This window comes from Mobula birostris, chromosome 6 (assembly GCF_030028105.1).
Source record: "Mobula birostris isolate sMobBir1 chromosome 6, sMobBir1.hap1, whole genome shotgun sequence".
Lineage (NCBI taxonomy): Eukaryota > Metazoa > Chordata > Chondrichthyes > Myliobatiformes > Myliobatidae > Mobula > Mobula birostris.
This window is the reverse complement of record NC_092375.1, coordinates 184,094,219-184,120,725: the sequence shown is the minus strand read 5'-3', so window position 1 is coordinate 184,120,725 and position 26,507 is coordinate 184,094,219. Positions and strand designations below refer to the sequence as shown.

Below are 26,507 nucleotides of genomic sequence, written 5' to 3'. Positions count from 1 at the left end.
TTATTGATTGATTGATTAATTCATTAATTGATATACACCGCAGAAGTGGCCCTTCCTGCCCTTCGAGCCATGCCCGTCAGCCTAAACACAGGACAATTTACAATGACCAATTAACCTACCAACCAGTAGGTCTTTGGACTGTGGGAGGAAACCAGAGCACCCGGAGGAAACCCATGTGGTCACGGGGAGAACGTACAAACTCCTTACAGGCAGCAGTGGGAATTGTACCTGGATTGCCTGTACTATAAGCCATTATGCTAATCACTACATTTCCATCCCACCCCAAAGGTTTATTCAAATTATCAACACAGCTTTGTAGGAATAAGGACAATTATAATTTTAAGTTTCAGATTTCCGTTGCAATTTGAGAAGTAAGTAAAAAAAACTCCACCTGATTTTAACCGCAGGTCCAATGTTCATGAGAGCTTGTTCCTGACTGTTAACTATTAAAAATAATGAGCATGTTGGCTGTGAACTCTTCCTCAAAACGTGGAGCATTCTTTCCATTTAATAAGAACACCCAGAGGAAACTCATGCGGTCACAGGGAGAATGTATAAACTATTTACAAGCAGTGGCAGGAACTGAACCCATGTCACTGCTACTGTAAAGCGACTTATTAACCACTACGCTACCGTGCCGCCCCAACTTCTCAACATTTCAAAATGAAAACACACAACAATTCTGCATCATCTTTCAAAACATTGATTCTGTTTAAAGGTGTGAAGAGCTTATGTTAAGATGCATAATGGCATCTTCAAGGGAAAGTAGGCAATTTTTTTTATTAATGGTGAATACTCTTGGAAAGAGGGATGGAAGAAGCCTGTGAATTACAACAGCAGGGGTGGTGCAGACCTACATGATAATGCCAAGAACCTCCTTGTACAGACAATTAGTTTTCTTGGTATTTATGAACGTGGCCATCACTGGCATGGCCACACTTTATTACTCAGAATCAGAATAATATCACTAGTACATGTTGTGAAATTCATTGTTTTGTGGCAGCAATACAATGCAATACATAATAATTAAAAATTGTAAATTACAGTATGTGTGTGTGTATATATATATAAAAAGTTAAGTAAAAAGTGCAAAAAGAGAGCAAAAAGTAGTGAGATAGTGTTCATGGGTTCAATGTCCATTTAGAAACTGGATGAAAGAAGGGAAGAACATAGAACATAGAATAGTACAGCACAGTAGAGGCCCTTCGGCCCACAATGTTGTGCCAACCCTCAAACCCTGCCTCCCATATAAGCCCCCACCTTAGATTCCTCCATATACCTGTCTAGTAGTCTCTTAAACTTCACCACTGACTCAGGCAGTGCATTCCACGCACCAACCACTCTCTGAGTGAAAAACCTTCCTCTAATATTCCCCTTGAACTTCCCACCCCTTACCTTAAAGCCATGTCCTCTTGTATTGAGCAGTGGTGCCCTGGGGAAGAGGCGCTGGCTATCCACTCTATCTATTCCTCTTATTATCTTGTACACCTCTATCATGTCTCCTCTCATTCTCCTTCTCTCCAAAGAGTAAAGCCCTAGCTTCCTTAATCTCTGATCATAATGCATACTTTCTAAACCAGGCAGCATCCTGGTAAATCTCCTCTGTACCCTTTCCAATGCTTCCACATCCTTCCTATAGTGAGGTGACCAGACCTGGACACAGTACTCCAAGTGTGGCCTAACCAGAGTTTTATAGAGCTGCATCATTACATCGCGACTCTTAAACTCTATCCCTCGACTTATGAAAGCTAACACCCCATAAGCTTTCTTAACTACCCTATCCACCTGTGAGGCAACTTTCAGGGATCTGTGGACATGTACCCCCAGATCCCTCTGCTCCTCCACACTACCAAGTATCCTGCCATTTACTTTGTACTCTGCCTTGGAGTTTGTCCTTCCAAAGTGTACCACCTCACACTTCTCCAGGTTGAACTCCATCTGCCACTTCTTAGCCCACTTCTGCATCCTATCAATATCTCTCTGCAATCTTTGACAATCCTCTACACTATCTACAACAACACCAACCTTTGTGTCGTCTGCAAACTTGCCAACCCACCCTTCTACCCTGACATCCAGGTCGTTAATAAAAATCACGAAAAGTAGAGGTCCCAGAACAGATCCTTGTGGGATACCACTAGTCACAATCCTCCAATCTGAATGTACGCCCTCCACCACCACCCTCTGCCTTCTGCAGGCAAGCCAATTCTGAATCCACCTGGCCAATCTTCCCTGGATCCCATGCCTTCTAACTTTCTGAATAAGCCTACCATGTGGAACCTTGTCAAATGCCTTACTAAAATCCATATAGATCACATCCACTGCACTACCCTCATCTATATGCCTGGTCACCTCCTCAAAGAACTCTATCAGGCTTGTTAGACATGATCTGCCCTTCACAAAGCCATGCTGACTGTCCCTGATCAGACCATGATTCTCTAAATGCCGATAGATCCTACCTCTAAGAATCTTTTCCAACAGCTTTCCCACCACAGATGTAAGGCTCACTGGTCTATAATTACCCGGACTATCCCTACTACCTTTTTTGAACAAGGGAACAACAATCGCCTCCCTCCAATCCTCCGGTACCATTCCCGTGGACAATGAGGACATAAAGATCCTAGCCAGAGGCTCAGCAATCTCTTCTCTCGCCTCGTGGAGCAGCCTGGGGAATATTCCGTCAGGCCCTGGGGACTTATCTGTCCTAATGTATTTTAACAACTCCAAAACCTTCTCTCCCTTAATATTAACATGCTCCAGAACATCAACCTTCAGGAACAGCTGTTCCTGAATCACTGAGTGTGTGCCTTCAGGCTTCTGTACCTCCTCTCCGAGGTAGTAATGAGGAGAGGCCTTGTCCTGGGTAATGAGAGCCCTTACTGATGGACCCCACATTTTTGAGGCATTGCTCGTCAAAGATGGCCTGGATTCTACAGAGACTAATGTCTATGATGGAAGCTGACTGAGTTTATAACTTTCTGCAGCTTATTTCGATCCTGTGCGGTGACACCCTCTCCCCCATACCAGATAGTGATGCAGCCAGATTGAATACTCCCCACTGCATAGCATGGGACATCCATGGTACATATTAATTGTCCTTGGACTGAGTAATTTGCTGGGCATTTCCAATATGCAATTGCATTGGTGGTCTGAAGTCACTAAAAGCCTGACTATACAAGGATGGCAGATACCAGACCACAAAGGAGTTTTTGGTATTATTTGGATAAATTCATTTTCTCTATTAATTATAGTGTTTTTTTTCAATTTTCAAATTTGCTTAGCTACACACATTTTAATTCCTTAGCTGTCTGGTGGGATGTGAACTCAATTCCCTTCAATGCTAGTCCTCACAATCTAAATAAATCATTACCTCACAGAATCAACTAACTGAGTTGCCAAATAACAAGAAAATATTTAAAAACACAAAGCAGCATAGATATTCCCGATATCACTATGTATTGTTTCAGTAAAGGCACACTGGCATATGTAGTAAGGTGGCTGCTTTTTAAAACCAAAGACACGGACTGGATTTAAATTGAACTTGGATACTATCTGGATGGAGTTTGCATGCTCTTCCCATGTTGGTATGGGTTTTCTCTAGATGCTCCAGTCCAAAGACACGTACAATAGGTGAGTAGGTTAAATGACCACTGAAAATTGATCCGATTGTGCAGGTGAGTCAGAGAAACTGGGAGAGTGGATGTGATCCAAACTCCAGGCTGGCGGCTGCGCTGCCCCCTAGTGTCTGCCTGGCAGAACACAGTCTGGATTGCAGTCGACTGCAGATTTCTGCGGCATACGTGGAGTCAGGGCCTGAACTATTTTTCTTGTGTAGCTGTACTTTACGGATATCTTACACGTGCTTGGTGCTGTGTGTGACTGTTGTATTGTGTTTTGCACCGTGTCCCTGGAGTCACGCCGTCTCATTTGGGTATTCATGTCTGGTTGAATGAAATTGAACTTGAATTGAATTGGGGGAGGAATAAAAACAGGGATTAATGTAGGATTGCGTAAATGTGTGGCTGACTGAGGGCCGAAACAAACTTGGTGGATCAGAGCTCCGGTTTTTGTGCGGTATCTCTAACATCGTGAACTAAATATTAAAAAAATGATGTCTCAAATCTTGGCATCCTGTTCCCTTCCACCTATTATTACCACTAATCACTCAATCAGTCCTAGTCCATGGATAGATTCCAGGAGGTCTGTGAACTTGGATGGTAACAAGACAGGGCAGGTAACAGAAGTTTGTGTAGGGGAACACTTTGCATCCAGTAATCATAACACTGATCAAAGGGAATATGGAAGAAGATAGGCCTGATGCCGGGGTTGAGATTCTAAATTGGAGAAAGGCCAATTTTGATGATATCAGAAAGGATCAGGCAAGTGTGAATTGGGCCAGGTTGTTTTCTAACAAAGGTGTACTTGGTAAGAGGGAGGCCTTCAAAAGTGAAATTTTGAGAGTACAGAGCTTGTATATGCCTATCAGAATAAAGGGTGTAGGTAACCTTGGTTTTCGAGAGATATTGAAGCCCTGGTTGGGAAAAAGAAGGTGCACAGCAGGTATAAGCAGGTAGGAACGAATGAGGTACTTATGGAGTGTAAGAAGTACAAGAGAACACTTAAGAAGGAAATGAGGATGGCTAAAAGAAGGACCATGAGCTTGCACAGTCAGGCAAGGTGAAGGAGAATTCCAAGGGTGCCTATAGACGTATTAAGAGCAAAAGGATAGCATGGGACAAAATTGAAGAACAGAGTAGTCATCTATACATGGAGCTGAAAGAGATGTGGGAGATCTTAAATTGATTTTTTTCCCATCTGTATTTACTTGGGAGATGGACACATAGCCCATAGAGGTGAGGCAAAGCAGCAGCAAGGTCATGGACTGTATACAGATTACTGGGGAGAGGGTACTGGCTAGCATGAAGCTAACTAGGGTGGATAAGTCCCCAGGGCCTGACAAGGTGTTCCCTCGTACCCAGTGGGAGGCTAGTGCAGTAACAGCAAGGATCCTAGCAGAGAGAGATAAAACGTCCTTAGCCACTGCTGAAGTGCCGGAGGTTTGGAAGATAGGTAACTTTCCACTGTTAAGAAAGGCTCTAAGAACAAGCCAGGAAACGATGGTCTGGTGAGTCTGACATCTGTAGTAAGTAAGTTATTGGAAGGTATTCTAAGGGACCGAATATATGAGTATTTGCATCAACGGGGGCAGATTAGGGGTAGTCAACATGGCTTTGTATGTGGTAGGTCATTTCAAACTAATCTTAAAGACTTTGTTGAGGAAGTTACCAGGGAAGTTGATGAAGACAAGGCAAGGCATGGACTTCAGCAAGGCACTTGACAAGGTCCTGCATGGGATGTTCATTAAGAAAGTTCAGTTGCTGGGCATGCAAGATGAGGTAGTAAAATGGATTAGACATTGACTTTGGGGGACAAGCTGATGTGGTAGTAGATGGTTGCCTCTCTGACTGGAGGCCTGTGACTAGTGAAGTGCCACAGGAATCGTTTCTGGATCTTTTGTTGTTTTCCATCATATTAATGATCTGGATGATAAGGTGGTCAAATGGATCAGCAAATTTGGGAATGACGCCAAGATTGGGGGTGTAGTGGACAGCGGGGATGACGATCATGGTTAGCCGTGGGATCTGGACCAACTGAAAAAATAGGCTGAAAAATGGCAGATGGAATTTAATGCAGTCAAGTGTGAGCTGTTACACTTTGGGAGGACCAACCAGGGTTGGATTTACATGGTGAGCGGTAGGGCACAGAGGAGTGATCCATAATTTCTTGAAAGTGGTTCCGCAGGCAGACAGGGGTGTAATGAAAGCTTTTAACACATTGGCCTTCATAAATCTTGAGTACAGGAGCTGGAATATTATGTTGAAGTTGAACAAGATGTTGGTGAGGCCTAATCTGAAGTACTATCACCTATTTCAAAAAGACGTAAATAGATTGAAAGAATACAGAGAAAATTTACAAGGATGTTGCTCGGACTTGAGGATCTGAGTTATAGGGAAAGGTTCAATAGTTTGGGACTTTATTCTCCAGAGCGAAGGAGAATGAGGGGAGATTTGACAGTGGTATAGATTGGCTAAATGCAAGCAGGTTTTTTCCACTGAGGTTGGATGATACTAGAATTAGAAGTCCGGGGTTAAGGGTGAAAGGTGAAAAGTTTAAAGGGAACATGAGGAGGAAATTCACTGAGAGGACGGTGGGAATGCAGAACAAGCTACCAGTGCAAGTAGTGGATGCAGGTTCAATTTCAACATTTAAGAGAAATTTGGATAGGAAGATGAATGGGAGGGCCATGCTCCAGGCTCAGGTCAATGGGACTAGACAGATTGGCACTGACTAGATGGGCCAAAGGGCCTATTTCTATGCTGTAATGTTTTATGACTCTATGACCAAGATTCCCATCCTAGCTAACCCCATTTGCCTTCTTTTGGCCCATATCCCTCTAAACCTTTCCTGTCCATGTATTGTCCAAGTACCTTTTACACAGTTCTGATTCTGTAATTTGGTAAGTTATTAATTGTGTCAAGTTAGAAAACAAATTATTGCATGCAATCATGGTCTTAGCTGTAGCTATTTTACACCTAATATAATTTGCTCCATCTCAAAAGCATTGAATCTCCTAAACATCTCACATATCTTCAATGCAGAGGATTGAAATAAGCTGCAGAAAGTTGTGAACTCAGTCAGCTCCATCATGGACACCTGCCTCCCCAATATCCAGCACATCTTCAAGGAGCAATGCCTCAAAAAGGTGGCATCCGTCATCAAGGACCCCATCACCCTGGACATGCCCCCTTCTCTTTGCTGCCATCAGAGAGGAGGTACAGAAACCTGAAGACACACACTCAATGATTCGGGAACAGCTTCTTCCCCTCTGCCATCTAATTTCTGAATGGACATCGAACCCATGAACACCACCTCACTACTTTTTTTTATCTTTCTTTTTGCATTACTTATTTAACTTTTAAATATATATAGCAACAAATTTCACAACATATGCCAGGGGGTATGGAGGGAAGGCAGGTACAGGGTTCTGAGTTGGATGATCAGCCATGATCATACTGAATGGCGGTGCAGGCTCGAAGGGCTGAATGGCCTACTCCTGCACCTATTTTCTATGTTTCTATGATATTAAACCTGATTCTGATCTCTTACATTAATGTTTAAATCAATTAAAAATTCACACGAACAAAACATACTTTTATTTGTAATTCATCTGAGATGTATCAACCTGAAATGCATGCAATAATTCTGATACCTCATGCAATAAAATGTATATTACTATCAGTGAACCTCTTTAAATAATGAAGAAAATTAAGGACAGTATAAAATTCCACTGTTAAAAATAATTTCTAGGATTTTCTTAAGGGCCATTGTATTAAACAATCAGACATCATTTTTGAATGAACTTGGTGATTGAATATCTATGACTTTATTTAATTAATATCCACTTACATCTCTCGAATCAATAGCAGCATACATGATATCCATCCATCCTTTAAAAGTTGCCTAAGTAAACAAAACAAACAGATTACTGGCAGTGGTGTAGTAACTAAAATTTCATAATTGCATAATCAGGATTAACAGATTTAGTGTTTTAACCATAAATTTAAAAGAAGTATGTTTTAAAGTCAATACCAAGCTGTGGAGGCCAAGTCAGTGGATATATTTACGGCAGAGATTGATAGATCCTGGAATGGTCAGGGCATGAAGGGATACGTGGAGAAGGCAGGAGATTGGGGCTGAGAGGGAAAATGGATCAGCCATGATGAAATAGCTCCTATATCTTATCATCTTATGACTGAGCTACATGTAAGATCTATCTTGTTTAATTCAAGCATCATTCAATTCTGCAGCTTTCCATTATGGGGCAAAAAAAGAAATTATAATCCTGTTCCAAGCCAATAAGGCGTAAGGTGCGGTGTGAGGCACTCCTTCCCTCCGCAAACCTGCAGGATACCCTTAGGAAAAGTGTACCATCTGCTTAGATCATGTGAAGACATGGGAGCAGGTGGTGGATGGTTGAATGAGCAGCTGGTGCATATCACAATTTCTGGTTATGCGACCAATGACATCAGGCTGACAATCTCTGAAAACTACTGATAATGGCTGGAGTCACCTGTCTTGTAAAGACACTGCCCAAGAACAATCATGCTCATGGATAGGACCAGGATCGCGCTTGCAAAGCCAGTGAATAGGCAACTTAAATGATCATAAAACAGTTTCTCATAATCAGCTTCCAGCGAGAACTCAAACTCTTTGCTGAGTCTTACAGTAGGACACCATGGTCGCATTGTGGTTAGGACAATGCTTTGCAGTACCAGAGCTGTGGGTTCAATTCCTGCCACTGTCTGTAAGGAGTGTGTACGTTCTCCCCGTTTCCTCCAAGTGCTCTAGTTTCCTCCCACAGTCTAAAGATATATGGGTTGGTCGGCTAATTGGTCATTATAAATTGTCCTGTGATTAGGCTAGGATTAAATCAGGGGATTGCTGGTCAGTGCAGCTCGAAGGACCGGAAGGGCTTATTCCACGCTGTATCTCAATAATAATAAAAAAATAAAAATTTGCTTCCTTATATCTGCACAAGACTTCAGGGACAACCTGGGCATATTTCCTTTGGGAAATAAACACTGCAACATGATAACACACTTTATGAAACTTTAGGTGTTAGGCATCATTAATTTCATCGAATCAGTAAGCAGATCCTCCAATCAACAGGAGTATCCTAACAGCAATGCAGATATACCAAAGCTAACACCAAGAATTGCCTACTGATTAGTCATCAGCACTCTGTGTGAAGTATTTCTCACGGATATCTCATTCCATGTGCTATTATTTACATTGCTGCCTTCGAAAGGTCAAATTGATGTTGTGTGGGCGGAATTGTGTGGTCTCAGTAAACAGGCTTGTTGTGTGATTGGCCATGTGCAATTCAGGAGTTGCCTGTGTACATTTATGTCTGCAACATCCAACCGGGATGAACTGCACTGTACAATGGCAAGATGCATTAATTCTGAGTGGTCAGCACCAATAAAAACTGCATAAAGCCAGGCTGCACTTACTAAACTGGAGGTCTGCTGTGGCTGAAGTGGGCAATAACAGGGTTTTTGAAAATGAAATTGTCAACAAGAAATTATTTAGTCTGGGGAAAAAACAGTCTCCAAAGTTTGCAGCCAGGGAACTGGAGGCCACAGCACAATAACTAGAAGTAGGAAGTCGAGGAAGTATTCACAAAGACACGAGAAGCTTTACAACTATATTCAGACCACCCAGTTACAGCTGGGGGAAAAACCTGAGGATCTAGATACATTGACATCCTCGGTGATGAAGTGCTTTGGGAGGTTGGTTATGGCTAGAATTAACTCCTGTCTTAGCACGCACCTGGACCCAATGCAATTTGCCTACCACCAGAGTAGGTCTACAGCGATGCATTCTCATTGGCTCTTCATGCGGATTTGGATCACCTGGACAATAGTAATACTTAGAACATAGAACATAGAAATCTACAGCACTTTACAGGCCCTTCGGCCCACAATGTTGTGCCGACCATGTAACCCACTCTAGAAGCTACCTAGAATTTCCCTAGTGCATAGTCCTCTATTTTTCGAAGCCCCATGTACCTATCTAAGAGTCTCTTAGAAGACCCTATTGATCTGCCTCTACCACCTTCTATGGCAATGCATTCCATGCACCTTCCACACTCTGCGTGGAAAAAACGTACCTCTGACATCCCCCTGTACCTACTCCCAAGCAACTCAAAACTATGCCCCCTTATGTTAGTCATTTCAGCCCCGGGAAAAAGACTCCGACTATCCACACAATCAATGCCTCTCATTATCTTGTAACCTCTATCAGGTCACCTCTCATCCTCCAAGGAGAAAAGGCCAAGTTCACTCAACCTATTCTCATAAGGCATGCCCTCCAATCCAGGCAATGTCCTTTTAAATCTCCTCTGCACCCCCTCTATAGTCCATCCACATCCCTCTTTTAATGAGGTGACCAGAACTGAACACAGTACTCCAAGTGGGGTCTAACCAAGCTCTTATATAGCTGTAACATTACTTCACAGCTCTTGAACTCAGTCCTACAGCTGATGAAGGCCAACACACCATATGCCTTCTTAACAACACTGTCAACCTGTTCAGCAGCTTTAATTGTCCTATGGACATGGACCCCAAGATCTTGCTGATCCTCCACACTGCCTAGAGTCTTACCATTAATATTATATTCTGTCTTCAAATTTGACCGATCAAAATGAACCACTTCATACTTGTCTGGGTTGAACTCCATCTGCCACTTCTCAGCCCAGTTCTGCATCCTATCGATGTCCCGCTGTAACCTCTGACAGCCTCCAGACTATCCACAACAATCCGAACTTTTGTATCATCAGCAAACTTACTAACCCATCTTTCAACTTCCTCATCTAGGTCATTTATAAAAATCACGAAGACGAGGGATGCCAGAACAGATCTCTGCAGAACACCACTGGTCATCAACCTCCATGCAGAATACGTACCATCCACAACCACCTTTTGCCTTCTGTGGTCAAGCCAATTCTGGATCCACAAAGCAAGGTCTCCTTGGATCCCATGTCTCCTTACTTTCTGAATAAGCCTCACATGGGGAGCCTTATCAACTGCCTTACTAAAGTCCATACGCACTACATCCACTGCTTTACCTTCATCAATGTGTTTTGTTACATCTGCAAAGAATGCAATCAGATTTGTAAGGCATGACCTGCCCTTGACAAAGCCATGCTGACTATCCCTAATCAGATTATGTCTCTCCAAATGCTCATAAATCCTGCCTCTCAGGATCTTCTCCAACAACTTGACCACTGGTCTACAATTTCCTGGGTTATCTCTACTTCCTTTCTTGAACAAGGGAACAATGCTTGCAACCTTCCAATCCTCTGTACTTCTCCCGTCCCTATTGATGATGCAAAGATCATCGCCAGAGGCTCAGCAATCGCCTCCCTCACTTCCCACAACAACCTGGGGAATATCTCGTCCGGTTCCGGTGACTTATCTAACTTAATATCTTTCAAAAGTTCCAACACATCCTCTTTCTTAATGTCTATACACTCAAGCACTTCAGTCTGCTTTAAGTCATCCCCCACAATTGCCAAGGTCCTTTTCATTGCTGAATACTGAAGCAAACTATTTATTAAATACCTCCGCTACTTCCTCCGTCTCCAGCCATATGTTTCCATTCTCACTCCTAATTGGTCCTATACTCATATGGCTCATCCTCTTGCTCTTCACATACCTGTAGGTTTCCTTGGGGTTTTCCTTAATTTTGCTCGCCAAGGCCTTTTCATGGCCCCTTCTAGCTCTCCTAATTTCATTCTTCAGCTCCTTCCTGGTACCCTTGTAATTTTCTAGAGCTCTAACAGTACCTGGTTTCTTGAAACTTTCATAAGCTTTTTTTTCCTTCTTAACTCGATTTTCTACATCCTTTGTACCCCATGGCTCTGCCATCCTTTCCCTACCTCAATGAAACATACCTATGCAAAACGCCGTGCAAATGTTCCCTAAATATTTGTCATATTTCTGCCGTGCCTTTCCCTGAGAACATCTGCTCCCAATTTATGTTCCCAAGTTCCTGCCTAATAGCATCATGTTTCCCCCTACCACAATTAAACTTTTTCCTAAATTATTTGCTCCTATCCCTCTCCTGTGCCATGGTAAAGGAGATAGAGTTGTGATCACTACCTCCGAAATGCTCTCCCACCAAGAGATCTGACACCCGACCAGGTTCATTTCCCAATACCAGATCAAGTACAGATTCTCCTCTAGTTGACTTATCTACATGGTGCATCAGGAAACCTTCCTGAACACAACTAACAAACTCCATCCATCCAAACCTATTGCCCTAAGGAGTTGCCAGACAATATTAGGAAAGTTAAAAATCACCCATCACAACAACCCTATTATTTTTGCACCGTTCCAGAATCTGCCTCCTTTTCTGCTCCTCGATATCTCTGTCACTATTGGGGCGTCTACAAAAAACACCCAGTAGAGTCATCTACCTTCTGTTTCTGACTTCTACCCACAATGACTCAGTAGACAATTCCTCCATGACTTCCTCCTTTTCTGCAGCTGTGCCACTATCCCTGATCAACAGTAGCACTCCCCCTCCTCTTTTGCCTCCCTCCCTGTCCTCTTTGAAACATCTGAAGCCTGGCACACTCAGCAGTCATCCCTGCTCGTGTCATCCAAGTCTATGTAATGGCCATAGTTCCACATATTGATCCACGCTCTAAGTTCACTTGCCTTGCTCATGATACTCCTTGCATTAAAATAGACACAGCTCAAACCATCTGGATAGTGCTTCTTTGCTCTATCATCTGCCTATCCTTCCTCACAAGCTCCTTACAAGCTGTCACTACTTGTGCGCCAACCGCCCCATCCCCTGCCTCTTCACTTCTGGTCCCAACCTCCTGCAAATTTAGTTTGACAAAACCTGGACTTCCGTACTTCCCTCTGAAATTGGATCCGTGACTTCCTAACTGGAACACCATGATCTGTACGGATTAGAAATAACATCTCCTCCTTGCTCACAATCAAAACCGACACACCTCAAGGATGCATTCTTTGCCCACCGGTCTACTCTCTCTGCACCCATGACTGTGTGACTAGGCACGGTTCAAATGCCTTTTTAATATTTACTGATGGCATAACTATTGTTGGCAGAATTTCAGATGGTGACAAGGAGGAGTACAGGAAAGAGATATATCAGATAGTTCATTGGTGTCGCAACAACAACTATGCACTCAACATCACTAAGACGAAAGAACTGATTGTGGACTTCAGAAAAAGTAAGACGAGGGAACACACACCAGTCCTTATGGAGTGATCAGAAGTGGAAAGAATGAGCAATTTCAAGTTCCTGGGTGTCAACATCTCTGAGGTTCCATCCTCAGCCCAACATATTGATGCAGCTACAAAGAAGACACGACAGTAGCTATATTTCATTAGGAGTTTAAGGAGATTTGATATGTCACCAAAGACACTCACAAACTAACTGCCTGCATCATTGAATTGAATTGAATTGACTTTATTTCTTACATCCTTCACATACATGAGGAATAAAAATCTTTATGTTGTGTCTCCATCTAAATGTGCCATGTGCAATCATAGTAATTTATAATAATTTATAATAAATAGAACAGTCAATGTTATATAGAGTACACTCAAGTCAGCATGAGTTCATCAATCTGATGGCCTGGTGGAAGAAGCTGCCCTGGAGCCTGTTGGTCCTGGCTTTTATGCTGCGGTACCGCTTCCCGGATGGTAGCAGCTGGAATAGATTGTGGTTGAGATGACTTGGGTACCCACTGATCCTACGGGCCCTTTTTACACACCTGTCCTTGTAAATGTCCTAAGTCATGGGAAGTTCGCAACTACAGCGGTGCTGGGCTGTCCGCACCACTCTCTGCAGAGTCCTGTGATTAAGGGAGGTACAACTCCCATACCAGGCAGTGATGCAGCCTGTCAGGATGCTCTCAATTGTGCCCCTGTAGAAAGTTCTTTGGATCTGGGGGCCCATACCAAACTTCCTCAACTGGCAGAGGTGAAAGAGGTGCTGTTGTACCTTTACACCATGTAGCCGGTGTGCACAGATCACGTGAGGTCCTCGGTGATGTGGATGCCGAGGAACTTGAAGCTGCTTACTCTCCCAACCCCAGATCCATATATATCATCTTCTGGTATTGGGGGGACTACTGCACAGGATCAAAATAGGCGGCAGAGAGTTGTAACATTAGTCAGCTCCATCATGAGCACTAGCCTCTGTAGTACCCAGAACATCTTCAAGGAGCCAAGACTCAAAGAGGCAGCATCCATCATTAAGGACCCCCATCACACAGGTCATGTCCTGTTCTCATTGCTGCCATCAGAGAAGTGGTACAGGAGTCTGAAGGCACACACTCAATGATTTAGCAACAGGTTCTTCTCCTCTGCCATCCGATTTCCGAAAGGACATTGAGCCCATGAACTCACTACTCACTACTTCACTACTTTTTTAATTTCTATTTTTGCATTGTTAGATATTTGATATACATATACTTACTGTAATTCATATTTTTTGCCTCTATTATTATGTTTGCACCCTACTGCTGCTGCAAATACAACAAATTTGATGATATATGCTGCTGATATTAAACTTGATTCTAATTCTGATTCTGACCCAAAAAGTTTATACGGTTTGGGTTTGGGAATATATCTTCAAAGATCATTTCCTGCCAATAGCATGACCATCTCCACATACTGTTCACTGCATCACTAATGTTTTCAGCATTCACTGTCTCCCAAGATACTGCTGGCACAGAGATAATTGACCAAATGGTCTCATTTTGCAATGTAAATTTTGAGGATGCTGTGACTCATTCCTGGCATTCACATGCTCCATTTCACTCATACAGCTACAAACCTCACACCCACATTTCACATCTTGTACACAGTGCCATTTACTCAATAATGACATCCAGATCACAGTCCTGACAGGAGTCTCTCTCTCTCTCTCTCTCTCTTTCTAGACAAAGTGGTGACAACTGGATGCAGCAGTGGATCACATACACCTATCTGTCTGAACCCAAATGGAGGAGACTGTTCTATGGAGCGAAACTAAGAGCTAAAACAAGGGAAAATAGCATATTATTTTACCAAGTTCTCCACCACTCTCCCCTCATTCTCTAATCTCTTCAATTTTGTAAGCAACAAATGATGTAAGATGCACCCACTGCAATGTCCCTCACCCTAAGATCTAGCCTTGCTTTTTCTTATTTCAGATATCCAAGAACTCCCATCTGGCCATACACTGGAGGCTAACAGGTAAGGACATATACCTGTAACCCTGAAATCTTCACGGATTTGTAACTTTTGTAAAATGTTACTTGACAAAATGGAACCTATGAAATCTCAGGATGTTTTGCTGCTTAGCTGGTTTGGATGGAGGCATAGGAAGTTGTGTGTGCATTACGACAGGGAATGTTCGCTGGGAGGATGTAAACAGGACACAGCTTCTAAAGAATGAATGTGAGAACCAGATAAAGATACAGATAATGGAGGAATGTTATAGAATGGAAGAAATTACTATTCTCTGTAAAGAGAATAAAAGTGGTTTGTTTTGAACTTTATGATTGATGCGAGTTCCAGACGATAACTCATGAGGAGTAGTTTCCCTTGCGAGTAAAATAATAAATGCACTATAATTTGATCCACTCTGAATTTGTTGTCATTTATTACTGTATATTAGAAGACCTAGCTTGAGCCCCTGTGGTGTTCACCAGTCCTGGACATCATGTGGGGAGCGTTTGATGGCTCTGGGCCTCTACTCACCAGAAATCAGAAGAATGATGGGTGACCTCATTGAAACCCATCGAAAGTTGAAAGGCCTCGAAATAGTGGATGTAGAGCGGAGTTTCCTATGGTGGGAAGACCAAGACCAGAGGGTGTAGCCTCACCACGGGGTGGGGGGGGGCATCCTTTTAGAATGGAGATGGGAGGAATTCCTTTCGGCAGAGAGTGGTGAATCTGTGGAAGCTGTTGCCATTGGTGGCTATGGAGGCCAATTAATTGGGTACATTTAAGGCAGAGGTTGATAAATTCTTGATTAGTCAGGGCATGAAGGGTTATGGGGAGAAGGTAAGAGATTAAGAGTTGAATAGTGGAGGAGACTAGATGGGCTAAATGGCTTAATTCCGCTCCTATATCTTATGGCCTCTACTCCCATATCTTATGGGCTTATGCTCCTTCACCAGGACACATGGGCATGAATGTGACTTGTAATATGGTCAAGCAACCAACTTGGGCAGAACTTGACTGCCTTTTGCCTCCACCCATGAATGACCATGTTGGTCAAGCCCAGGCACAAACTGACAACAATATCTCCCAGTTGACCCACCCACTTTCCACACCGGGTGACCAAAGATCAAGTGCCTGGGGCTGAAGTTCACAGTTCGAATACTGACGTGGAATGTCATTCGAATGTAACCTAACATTGAGACAAAAGTTCTGCATGGTGATACGCTAGGCCCAAGTAGCTATCCAGCTGAAAAAAGGGAAAGGAAAGTGTATCAGATAGGTTTCAAACTTCCTTTTTTCCCCAATAAAGGATTTTGTTGCAGTATAGTTGGAAGAGCTCTTGACCACAACTGTTTCATTTCCTACATATCTGCCTCAACACTTCCACCCTTCCCAGTCTCACAATGTATTGTCCTTGCCCTCAAATACCAGCCCATCAGCCTTCATAGGGAGTTTAAGGTAAAGGAATCCTCAGGAGGCAGTGATCATAACATGATCATGATCATGTGAAACAAGATGGTGCCTGTGTATCACGGTGGTGTCTTGTGGGCTGCTTCTAAAGATACTTCTTTTGAACTACACACAATGTAATCTGCAGCCTGTAACTTCTCCTTAAGCAGCGTCCTTTTGAACCACCTTAATAAACTAGTGATTTCATGATCTTCTGAGAAACTTGGTGGATTAACTCTCAAGCAACCAGGTATAGCACCTTTAAGCAGCCAAAGGTACGTTGCCAAGCCAGAAGAGAGGGAGGAGGAATGAATTCCAAGCCAGGCTGAGATACAGAGGAATTAAATTCCATCTACCCAGCATCTTGTTAGAAAGTGTACAGTCGCAGAACAAAATTGAGGACCTAAAGGAAAGATATCTGTATTGGAGAGAAATGAAGAATTGCTGTGTTCTGTGTTTCACTGAGGCTTGGTTCATGGATGCATTGGTAAGACCCAATGGCATCTTGATACAGAGGATGGACTGAACTGCTGATCTGGAGAAGGCAACAGGTGAAGGTCTCTGTTTCATGATAAACTCTTTGTGGTGCTTGGATGTGGCGGTTTTGTTGTACTCTTGTTCCCCTGACCTGGAACATCTAACAATTAAGTGCTGACCATTTTTCTTACCAAGGGAGCTCTATTCCATGATCCTGACTGCAGTTTACATACCGCCAAAAGACGATGTTAATCAGGCATTTGAGATATTGAATGCTGCCATCACCAAACAAGAAAAAGCCCAGCCTGACACATTTCAAATTATAGTCAGGGATTTAATTAAGCTTGTTTGAAAAAATCTCGAACCAATGATCATCAACACTAGAAACCTGCAACACTAGGAGTCCCTATACCCTCATCCACTGCTATGGTATGATAAGGAATGCCTACCATCTAGACTGTATTTCAGGAAATCTGATCACTTGTCTTTGTTCTCCTACCAGCATATAGGCAGAAGCTAAAGGGCAAGGCTCCAGAGATAAGGACAACAAAAAAGTGATCATGGGAAGCAGAGGAGCAGCTGTGGGATTGCTATGAGTCCACAGACTGAGCCGTGTTCAAGCTCTCATCAGAGGATCCGAATTAATTCACCATGGTCGTCACAGACTTGATCAAGACAGTTGTAGATGAGTGTGTTTCCACTAAATCATTCAAAACCAGAAGCTCTGGATGAACCATGAGATCTGCAATCTGCTGAGGGCCAGATCAGTGGCATTCAGGTCTGGTGACCAAGTAAGATACAAGAGGTCCAGGTAAGATCTCCAGAAAGCAACCTTATGGTGAAGTGGCAATTCTGGACTAAACTGAATGGTGCTTGACAGCTATTGAATCTTACACAGTGAAGTCAAGCAACATAGGTGACAATGGGCCTCACTTATAGATGAGCTCAATGCTTTCTAAGCTCACTTTGACTGACAAAACATGAAGGGACCTTCACGAACTCCCACAGACCTGATGACCCTGAAATTTCAGTCTCTGAGGCTGATGTGAGAGCATCCTTCATGAGGATGAACCCATGAAAAACATCCAGCCCAGATGTGGTACCTAGCTAATTACTAAAGACCTGTGCTGATCAACTGGCTGGACTGTTCACCAATATCTTTAACCTCTTGCTTTGGCAGTCTGAGGTATACAGCTGCTTCAAGCAAGCTTCAGTTATACTGGTGCCTAACAAGAATGTGGTAACCTGAATCAATGACTAACGTTCAATAGCACTTACATCCACAGTGATGAAGTGCTTTAAGAGGTTGGTGGTGAAACATATCAACTCCTGCTTGAGACATGACTTGGATTTGTTCCAATCTGCCTACAGGTACAACAGGTCCACAGCAGTTACCACTTCATTGGCTCTTCACTCATCCCTGGAACATCTGGACAGCAAAGATGCATACATCAGGATGCTCTTTATCGACTACAGCTCAGCACTTAATACCATTATCTCCTCAAAACTAATCAATAAGCTTCAAAACCTTGGCCTCAATAACTCCTTGTGCAATTGGTTCCACGACTTCCTCAATTACAGACCCCAGTTAGTTGGGATTGGCAACAATATCTCCTCCACAATCTCCAACAGCACAGGTGCATCACGTCTATGTGTGTAGCCCCCTGCTGCACTTGCTTTCTGCTTATGACTGTGAGGCTAAGCCATATTTACATTTGCTGATGACAGTACCGTTGTAGGCTGCATAAAAGGTGCTGATGAATCAGCAGTTTGGTGGGAGATTGAAAAGATTTGGTATGACATCAAAAACTTTGAGAAACTTTTATTGATGTGTGGTGGAGAGTATTCTGACTGGTGGTTATAATCCAGTCTGGTATAGAATCACCAGTCATTGAATAGAAGATCCTACAAAAAGTAATGGATACAGCTCAGTCCATCACAGGTAAAGTCCTCCCAACAATGGAGCACATCTACATGGAGTGCTGTCACAGGAAAGTAGCATTCATCATAAAACCATAAGAGCATAAGACCATAAGATATAGGAGCAGAAGTAGGCCATTCGGACTATCAAGTCTGCTCCACCATTCAATCATGGGCTGATCCAACTATTCCAGTCAACCCAACTCCCCTACTTTCACCCCATACCCTTTGATGCCCCGGCTAATCAAGACCCTATCTATCTCTGCTTTAAATACACCCAATAACTTGGCCTCCACAGCCGCTTGCGGCAACAAATTCCACAGATTTACCACCCTCTGACTAAAGTAATTTCTCCACATCTCTGTTCTAAACGGACATCCTTTAATCCTCAAGTCATGCCCTCTTGTCCTAGATTCTCCTACCATGGGAAATAACTTTGCCAAATCTAATCAGTTCAGGCCTTTTAACATTCGGAATGTTTTTATGAGATCCCCCCCCCCATTCTCCTGAACTCCAGGGATTACAGCCCAAGAGCTGCCAGACGTTCCTAATACAGTAAACCTTTCATTCCTGGAATCAATCTTGTGAATCTTCTCTGAACTCTCTCCAATGTCAGCATCCCCTTTCTAAAATAAAGAGCCCAAAACTGCACATAATATTCCAAGTATGGTCTCACGAGTGCCTTATAGAGCCTCAACATTATATCCCTGCTCTTATATTCTATACCTCTAGAAATGAATGCCAACTTTGCATTCACCTTCTTCACAACCGACTCACCCTGGAGGTTAACCTTTAGAGTATCTTGCACAAGGACTCCCAAGTCCCGTTGAATCTTGCATTTTGAATTCTCTCCCCAGCTCAATAATAGTCTGCCTGTTTATTTCTTCCACCAAAGTGCATGACCATACACTTTCCAACATTGTATTTCATTTGCCAGTTCTTTGCCCATTCTCCTAAACTATCTAACTCTCTGCAGGCTCTCTGTTTTCTCAACACTACATGCTCCTCCAGCTATCTTTGTATCATCGCCAAAGTTAGCCACAAATCCATTAATTCCATAGTCCAAGTTATTGACAAACATCGTAAAAAGCAGCGGTTCCAACACGGACCCCTGTGGAACTCCACTGGTAACCGACAGCCAGCCAGAATAGGATCCCTTCATTCCCACTCTCTGTTTTCTGCTGAGCAGCCAATGCTCCACCCATGCTAGTAACTCCCCTGTAATTCCATGGGTCTTATCTTGCTAAGCAGCCTCATGTGTGGCACCTTGTCAAAGGCCTTCTGGAAATCCAAGTACACCACATCTACCACATCTCCTTTGCAAACCCTGCTTGTAATTTCCTCAAAAAATTACAGTAGGTTCGTCAGGCAGGATTTTCCTTTCAGGAAACCATGCTGGCTATGGCCTATCTTGTCACATGCCTCCAGGTACTCCATAATCTCATCCCTAACTATCGATTCTAACAACTTTCCAACCACTGACGTCAGGCTAACAGGTCTATAGTTCCCTTTCTGCTGCCTCCCACCCTTCTTAAATAGTGCAGTAACATTTGCAATTTTCCAGTCATCTGGTACAATGCCAGAATCTATCGATTCATGAAAGATCATTGTTAATGCCTCCGTAATCTCTTCAGCTACTTCCTTCACAACCTGAGGGTGCATTTCATCAGGTCCAAAAGACTTATCCACCCTCAGACCATTAAGCTTCCTGAGCAACTTCTCAGTCGTAATTTTCCCTGCACATACTTCACTTCCCTGACACTCTTGAATGTCCGGTGTACTGCAAATGTCTTCCACTGTGAAGACTGATGCAAAATACACATTCAGTTCCTCTGCCATCTCTGCGTCTCTCATTACAATATCTCCAGTGTCATTTTCTATTGGTCCTATATCTACCCTCGACTTTCTTTTATCCTTTATATATTTAAAAAGGTTTTTAGTATCTTCTTTGATATTAGTCACCAGCTTTCTTTCATTATTCCTCTTTTCCTTCCTAACGACCTGCTTAGTTTCCTTCTGCAAGTTTTTAAAAGCTTCCCAATCTTCTATCTTCCCACTAGCTTTGGCTTCCTTGTATGCCCTCTCTTTTGCTTTTACTTTGGCTCTGACTTCACTTGTCAGCCACGGTAGTGCCCTTCTTCCATTCAAAAATGTCTTCTTATTTGATATATATCTGTCTTGCATTCCCCTCGTTTTTCGCAGGAACTCCAGCCATTGCTGCCTTCTGTTCTTCCTGCTAGTGTCCCTTTCCAGTCAACCTTGGCCAGTTCTCCTCTCATGCCAATGTAATTTTCTTTATTCCACTGAAATACTGACACATTGGAATTTAGTTTCTCCTTCTCAAATTTCAAAGTAAACTTGATCATATTGTGATCACTGTTCCCTAAGGGTTCCTTAACCTTAACCTCTCTTATCACCTCTGGATCATTGCACAACACCCAATCCAGCACAGCCAACCCCTTGTGGGCTCAACAACAAACTGTTCCAAAAAGCCATCCCTTAGACATTCTATAAATTCTCTGTCTTGAGGTCCAGTACTGGCCTGAATTTCCCAATCCACTTTCATGTTAAAATCCCCAACCATTATCATGATATTGCCTTTCTGACACGCCTTTTCTATCTCCTGCTGTAATTTGTAATCCAAATCCTGGTTACCTTTTGGGGCTATTAGGGTCCTTTTACCCTTGCCATTTCTTAACTCAACCCATAGAGACTACACCTTCTGATCCTATGTCATCCCTTTGTAATGACTTAATATTATTCCTTATACACAGGGCCACACCACCCCCTCTGTCTACTAACCTATCTTTCCAATACACGGTATATCCTTGGACATTCAACTCCCAATGTCAGCCATCCTTTAGCCAAGTTTCAGAGATGGCCACAATGCCATACTTGCCAATCTGTAGCTGAATTTCAAGATCATCCATTTTATTTCTTATGCTGCGTGCATTCAAATATAACACTTTCAGTCCAGTATTTGTTGCTCTCTGTTTTAACTGCACCACATCTCTACTGCCCTGTAACTCGATGTGATTATGCCTCATCTCCTGCCTATCCTTTCTATCGTCTCTGTTGTATGCTATCTTTGATTTATTTCTGTTTTCCCCTTCCTCAGCCCTATTACTCCGGTTCCCAAACCCCTGCCAAATTAGTTTAAACCCTCAAAGACCACCATCACTCAGGCCATGATCTCTCCTCACTTCTTCCATCGGGAAGGTAGTGCAGGAGATTCAGGCCCCACAGCACCAGTTTCAGGAACAGTTATTACCCCTCATGCAACAGGCTCTTGAATTACAGGGGATAACTTCACTCAACTTCACTCGCCCCATCACTGAACTGTTCCCAACAACCTATGGACTCTTCATCTCAAATTCTTGATATTTTTTGCTTATTCATTTATTACTATTAGTTCTTTCTTTCTCTTTTGTATTTGCAATTTGTTGTCTTTTGCACAGTGGTTTGACTGTCCTGTTTGGTGCAGTCTTTCATTGATTCTGTTTCTTGGGTTTACTGTGTATTCCCGCAGGAAAATGGATCTCAGTGTTGTATATGGTGACATCACTGGAAAATGACATTGGAGAGGGGACAAAAAAATGGCTGACAAACTCAATAGGCAGTTTGCATCAGTCTTCACTGTAGGAGACACCAGCAGTATGCCAGAAATTTAAGTGTGCCAGGGGGCAGAAATGAGCGTAATTGTCATTACAAAGGAGAAGGTGGTTAGGAAGCTGAAATATCTGAAGGTGGATAGATCAGGTGGACCACACCCCAGGTATCTGAAAGAGGTAGGTAGCTATAAAGATTGTGGAGACATTAATAATGATCCTTCAAAAATCACTTGATTCTGCATGGGTCTCTGGAGGACTGGAATATTGCAAAGGTCACTCTAAACTTTAAGAAGAGAGAGGTAAAAACAGGAAATTATAGGCTAGTTCTCCTGACTTCAGTAGTTGGCACAATGTTAGAGTCCACTATTAAGGATGAGATTTCAGGGTATTTGGATTCAAGTGATAAAACAGGCATAAATCAGCAATGGTTTCCTTAAGGTGAAATCTTGTCTGGCAAATACGTTGGAATTCTTTGAGGAAATAACAGGTGGAGAAAGGAGTCAGTAGATGTTGTTTCCTTGGCATTTTGAACAGGCTTTGACAAGCTGCCACACATGAGGCCGCTTAACAAGATACAGTTGAAGTCAGAAGTTTACATACACCTTAGCTAAATACATTTAAACTCAGTTTTTCACCATTCCTGACGTTTAATCCTAGAAAACATTCCCCGTCTTAGGTCAGTTAGGATCATTACTTTATTTTAAAAATGTGACATGTCAGAATAATAGTAGAGAGAATGATTTATTTCAGCTTTTATTTCTTTCATCACTTTCCCAGTGGGAAGTCTTCCAAAAGCTTCTCACAACAAGTTGCTGGAATTTTGTTCCATTCCTCCAGACAGAACTGGTGTAACTGAGTCAGGTGTGTAGGCCTCCTTGCTCGCACAGTTCTGCCCACAAATTTTCTATCAGATTGAGGTCAGGGCTTTGTGATGGCCACTCCAATACCTTGAGTTTGTTGTCCTTAAGCAATTTTGCCAGCACTTTGGAGATATGCTTGGGGTCATTGTCCATTTGGAAGACCCATTTGCGACTGAGCTTTAACTTCCTGGCTGATGTCTTGAGATGTTGCTTCAATATATCCACACAGTTTTCCTTCCTCATGATGCCATCTATTTTGTGAAGTGCACCAGTCCCTCCTGCAGCAAAGCACCCCCACAACATGATGCTGCCACCCCCATGCTTCACGGTTGGGATGGTGTTCTTCAGCCTGCAAGTCTCACCCTTTTTCCTCCAAATGTAATGACAGTCATTATGGCCAAACAGTTCAATTTTTGTTTCATCAGACCAGAGGATAATTCTCCAAAAAGTAAGATCTTTGTCCCCATGTGCACTTGCAAACTGTAGTCTGGCTTTTTTATGGCGGTTTTGGAGCAGTGGCTTCTTCCTTGCTGGGCAGCCTTTCAGGTTATGTTGATATAGGACTCGTTTTACTGTGGATATGGATACTTGTCTACCTGTTTCCTCCAGCATCTTCACAAGGTCCTTTGCTGTTGTTCTGAGATTGATTTGTACTTTTCATGCCAAAGTACGTTCATCTCTAGGAGACAGACTGCGTCTCCTTCCTGAGCGGTATGACGGCTGCGTGGTCCCATGGTGTTTATACTTGCGTACTATTGTTTGTACAGATGAACGTGGTACCTTCTGGCGTTTGAAAATTGCTCCCAAGGATGAACCAGACTTGACATCATTTTCTGACCTCAATCTGATAGAAAATTTGTGGGCAGAACTGAAAAAGCGTGTATGAGCAAGGAGGCCTACAAACCTGACTCAGTTACACGAGTCCTGTCTGGAGGAATGGAACAAAATTCCAGCAACTTACGGTGAGAAGCTTGTGGAAGGCTATCCAAAACGTTTGACCCAAGTTAAACAATTTAAAGGCAATGCTACCAAATACTAACAAAGTGTATGTAAACTTCTAACCCACTGGGAAAGTGATGAAAGAAATAAAAGCTGAAACAAATCATTCTCTCTACTATTATTCTGACATTTCACATTCTTAAAATAGTGATCCTAACTGACCCAGGACAGGGAAATGTTTTCTAGGTCGGTATTGGGACCATTTCTTTTCACATTATATGTCAATGATGATGATGGAATTGATGGCTTTGTGGCCCTGTTTGTGGATGATACAATGAGAGGTGGAGGGACTGACAGTGTTGAGGAAGCAGGGAGTATAGAGTAGGACTTAAACACATCAGGAGAATGGGCAAAGATGTGGCAGATGGACAACAGTGTTGGGAGGTGTATGGTCAACCACTTTGGTATAAGGAATAAAGGTATGGACTATTTTCTACACAGGGATCAAATGTGCATAGGGAATTTGGGAGTTCTCATGCAGGATTTCCTGAAGGCTAACTTACAGGTTGAGCAATGGTAAGGAAGGCAAATTAATGTAATCATTTATTTTGAAAGGACTGGAACATAAATGCAAGGATTTATAAGGCATTGATCTGACCACACGGAGTATTGTGAGCAGTTTTGGGAAGTCATTTAATGTGGAGGTTGATTGGTTCTGGATTAGTAAGGGCTTTAAATTTACGGGGAGAAGGTAGGAGAATGGGGTTGAGAGGGATAATAAATCAGCCATGACGGAATAGCATAGTAGACTTGGTGGAGTAAATGGCCGAATTCTGCTCCCATGTCTTATGGTCTTACATGTAACTAAGCATTCTCTGGATTTCTAACACATCCAGCATGCCACCACCAGACTATGTTTCCCTCCCTTCTGCTTTCAGCTCTCCAGCATTCTGCCACCAACACCCACCTTGCCATTGCCTAACTTCCGTGGAAATGCAGGAGATTCCACACTAGCCTTTTGTTCTTCCTCACTGAGCAAGGATTATTGCTCTCTTTCCAGTTGAGACAGCTATCTGTTTCTGCTTCTTTTAATTTAATATATCCTCCTCACAGTGCTGAATGAATCTCCTCCACAGTGGAGTTATTCGGTGAAAGCTTTGCACAACAGCTGTGTTTGTTGCTGAACTTCTGGTGGCTCGTTCAGTTCTCTCTCCAACTCCCACTCCGACCTCCGTTGTCAGCAGTTCCAGTGAATTTCAGTGTAAATTTGAATATCACTTTTTTATTTGATATTGTAACCTTTGAGATTGACCATTGAGTTCAATAGTAATCTTATCATTTCCATTTAAGCCTCCTCTAGCTTCTCCCTTATCCAATTACCAACTTTTTCTCCATTTCACTGGTATCCCTTTTGTTATTTAACAAAATCAGCCTCCAACCCTATCATAAAACTCTTTTCTAATCTCCTTCTGTAAGAGCTTTCATTTCTATCTGTGCTACTATATCTATAGAAAAAATTTCAATCAAATTTATTAGACAGGATATACCCCTAACAAAACCACACTGACCATCTTCGATTAATCCCTGCCTTTTCAAATGCAGATTAATCCTGTCTCTAAAATTCAACTCAAATCAAGTTTATTATCATTTAATTATACACCATGTATACTGTCAAACAAGATATTTCTCTGAACCAGCATGTAATGCACTGTAGTACACATAACATAACTTATGAAAGTAAGAATAAAATCTACAGATGAATCACACATAAATAAACAAACTAATGTGCATATATTAAATATTGTAAGGTACAGAACAGATTAACCAGTGACAATATGAAAGTGCTGCGGCAGCGAGTTCAAAAGCCCAATGGCCTGAGGGAAGAAACGTTCTTATCCTGACTGCTCTTGGTTCAATGCATCGGAGTCTCCTGCCTGATGGTAGAAAGTCAAGGAGGATGCTAGCCGGATGGGAAAGATCCTTGATAATACTAAAGAGTCTGTGTACAGAGTGCTCCTGATGAATGTCCTTGTTGGATGATAGGAAGACCCCTATGGAGCAGGGGCAGGGATTCTGATTTCTGGATCACTGGGACCTCTTCTTGGGCAGGTATGACCTTTACAAAAGGGATGGGCTGCACTTGAATCCAAGGGGGCCCAATATACTTGCAGGCAGGTTTGCTAGAGCTGTTGGTAGTGGTTTAAACTAATACAGCAGATGGATGGGAACCAGAATGATAGAGCTGAGGATGAAGAAGCAGGCTAACAAGGAAATGATGTAATATATAACATGAATGTAAGGAAGGGCAAGCCAGTGTCTGGGTACAAATGCAAGCAGTGCAAAGAGTTAAATTGCACCTCAGAGGCAAAATTCAAAAGGATGAAAAATGCAGGACTGACAGAAGGTGCTGTATTTAAATGCATGTAGTATTCAGA

At 42.6% G+C, this 26,507-nt stretch overlaps 1 protein-coding gene across 9 annotated transcripts in view; it reads right to left on the bottom strand.

Annotated features, from left to right (window-relative positions):
* Positions 1 to 26,507, bottom strand: part of scn1laa (sodium channel, voltage-gated, type I-like, alpha) — a 157,128-nt gene that overhangs the window by 19,055 nt on the left and 111,566 nt on the right. For all 9 annotated transcript variants that reach the window (XM_072259670.1, XM_072259669.1, XM_072259672.1 and 6 more), the window contains one exon: positions 7,465 to 7,518. In XM_072259670.1, the coding sequence (XP_072115771.1) occupies positions 7,465 to 7,518 (54 nt within the window). The remainder of the gene's footprint in view (positions 1 to 7,464; positions 7,519 to 26,507) is intronic.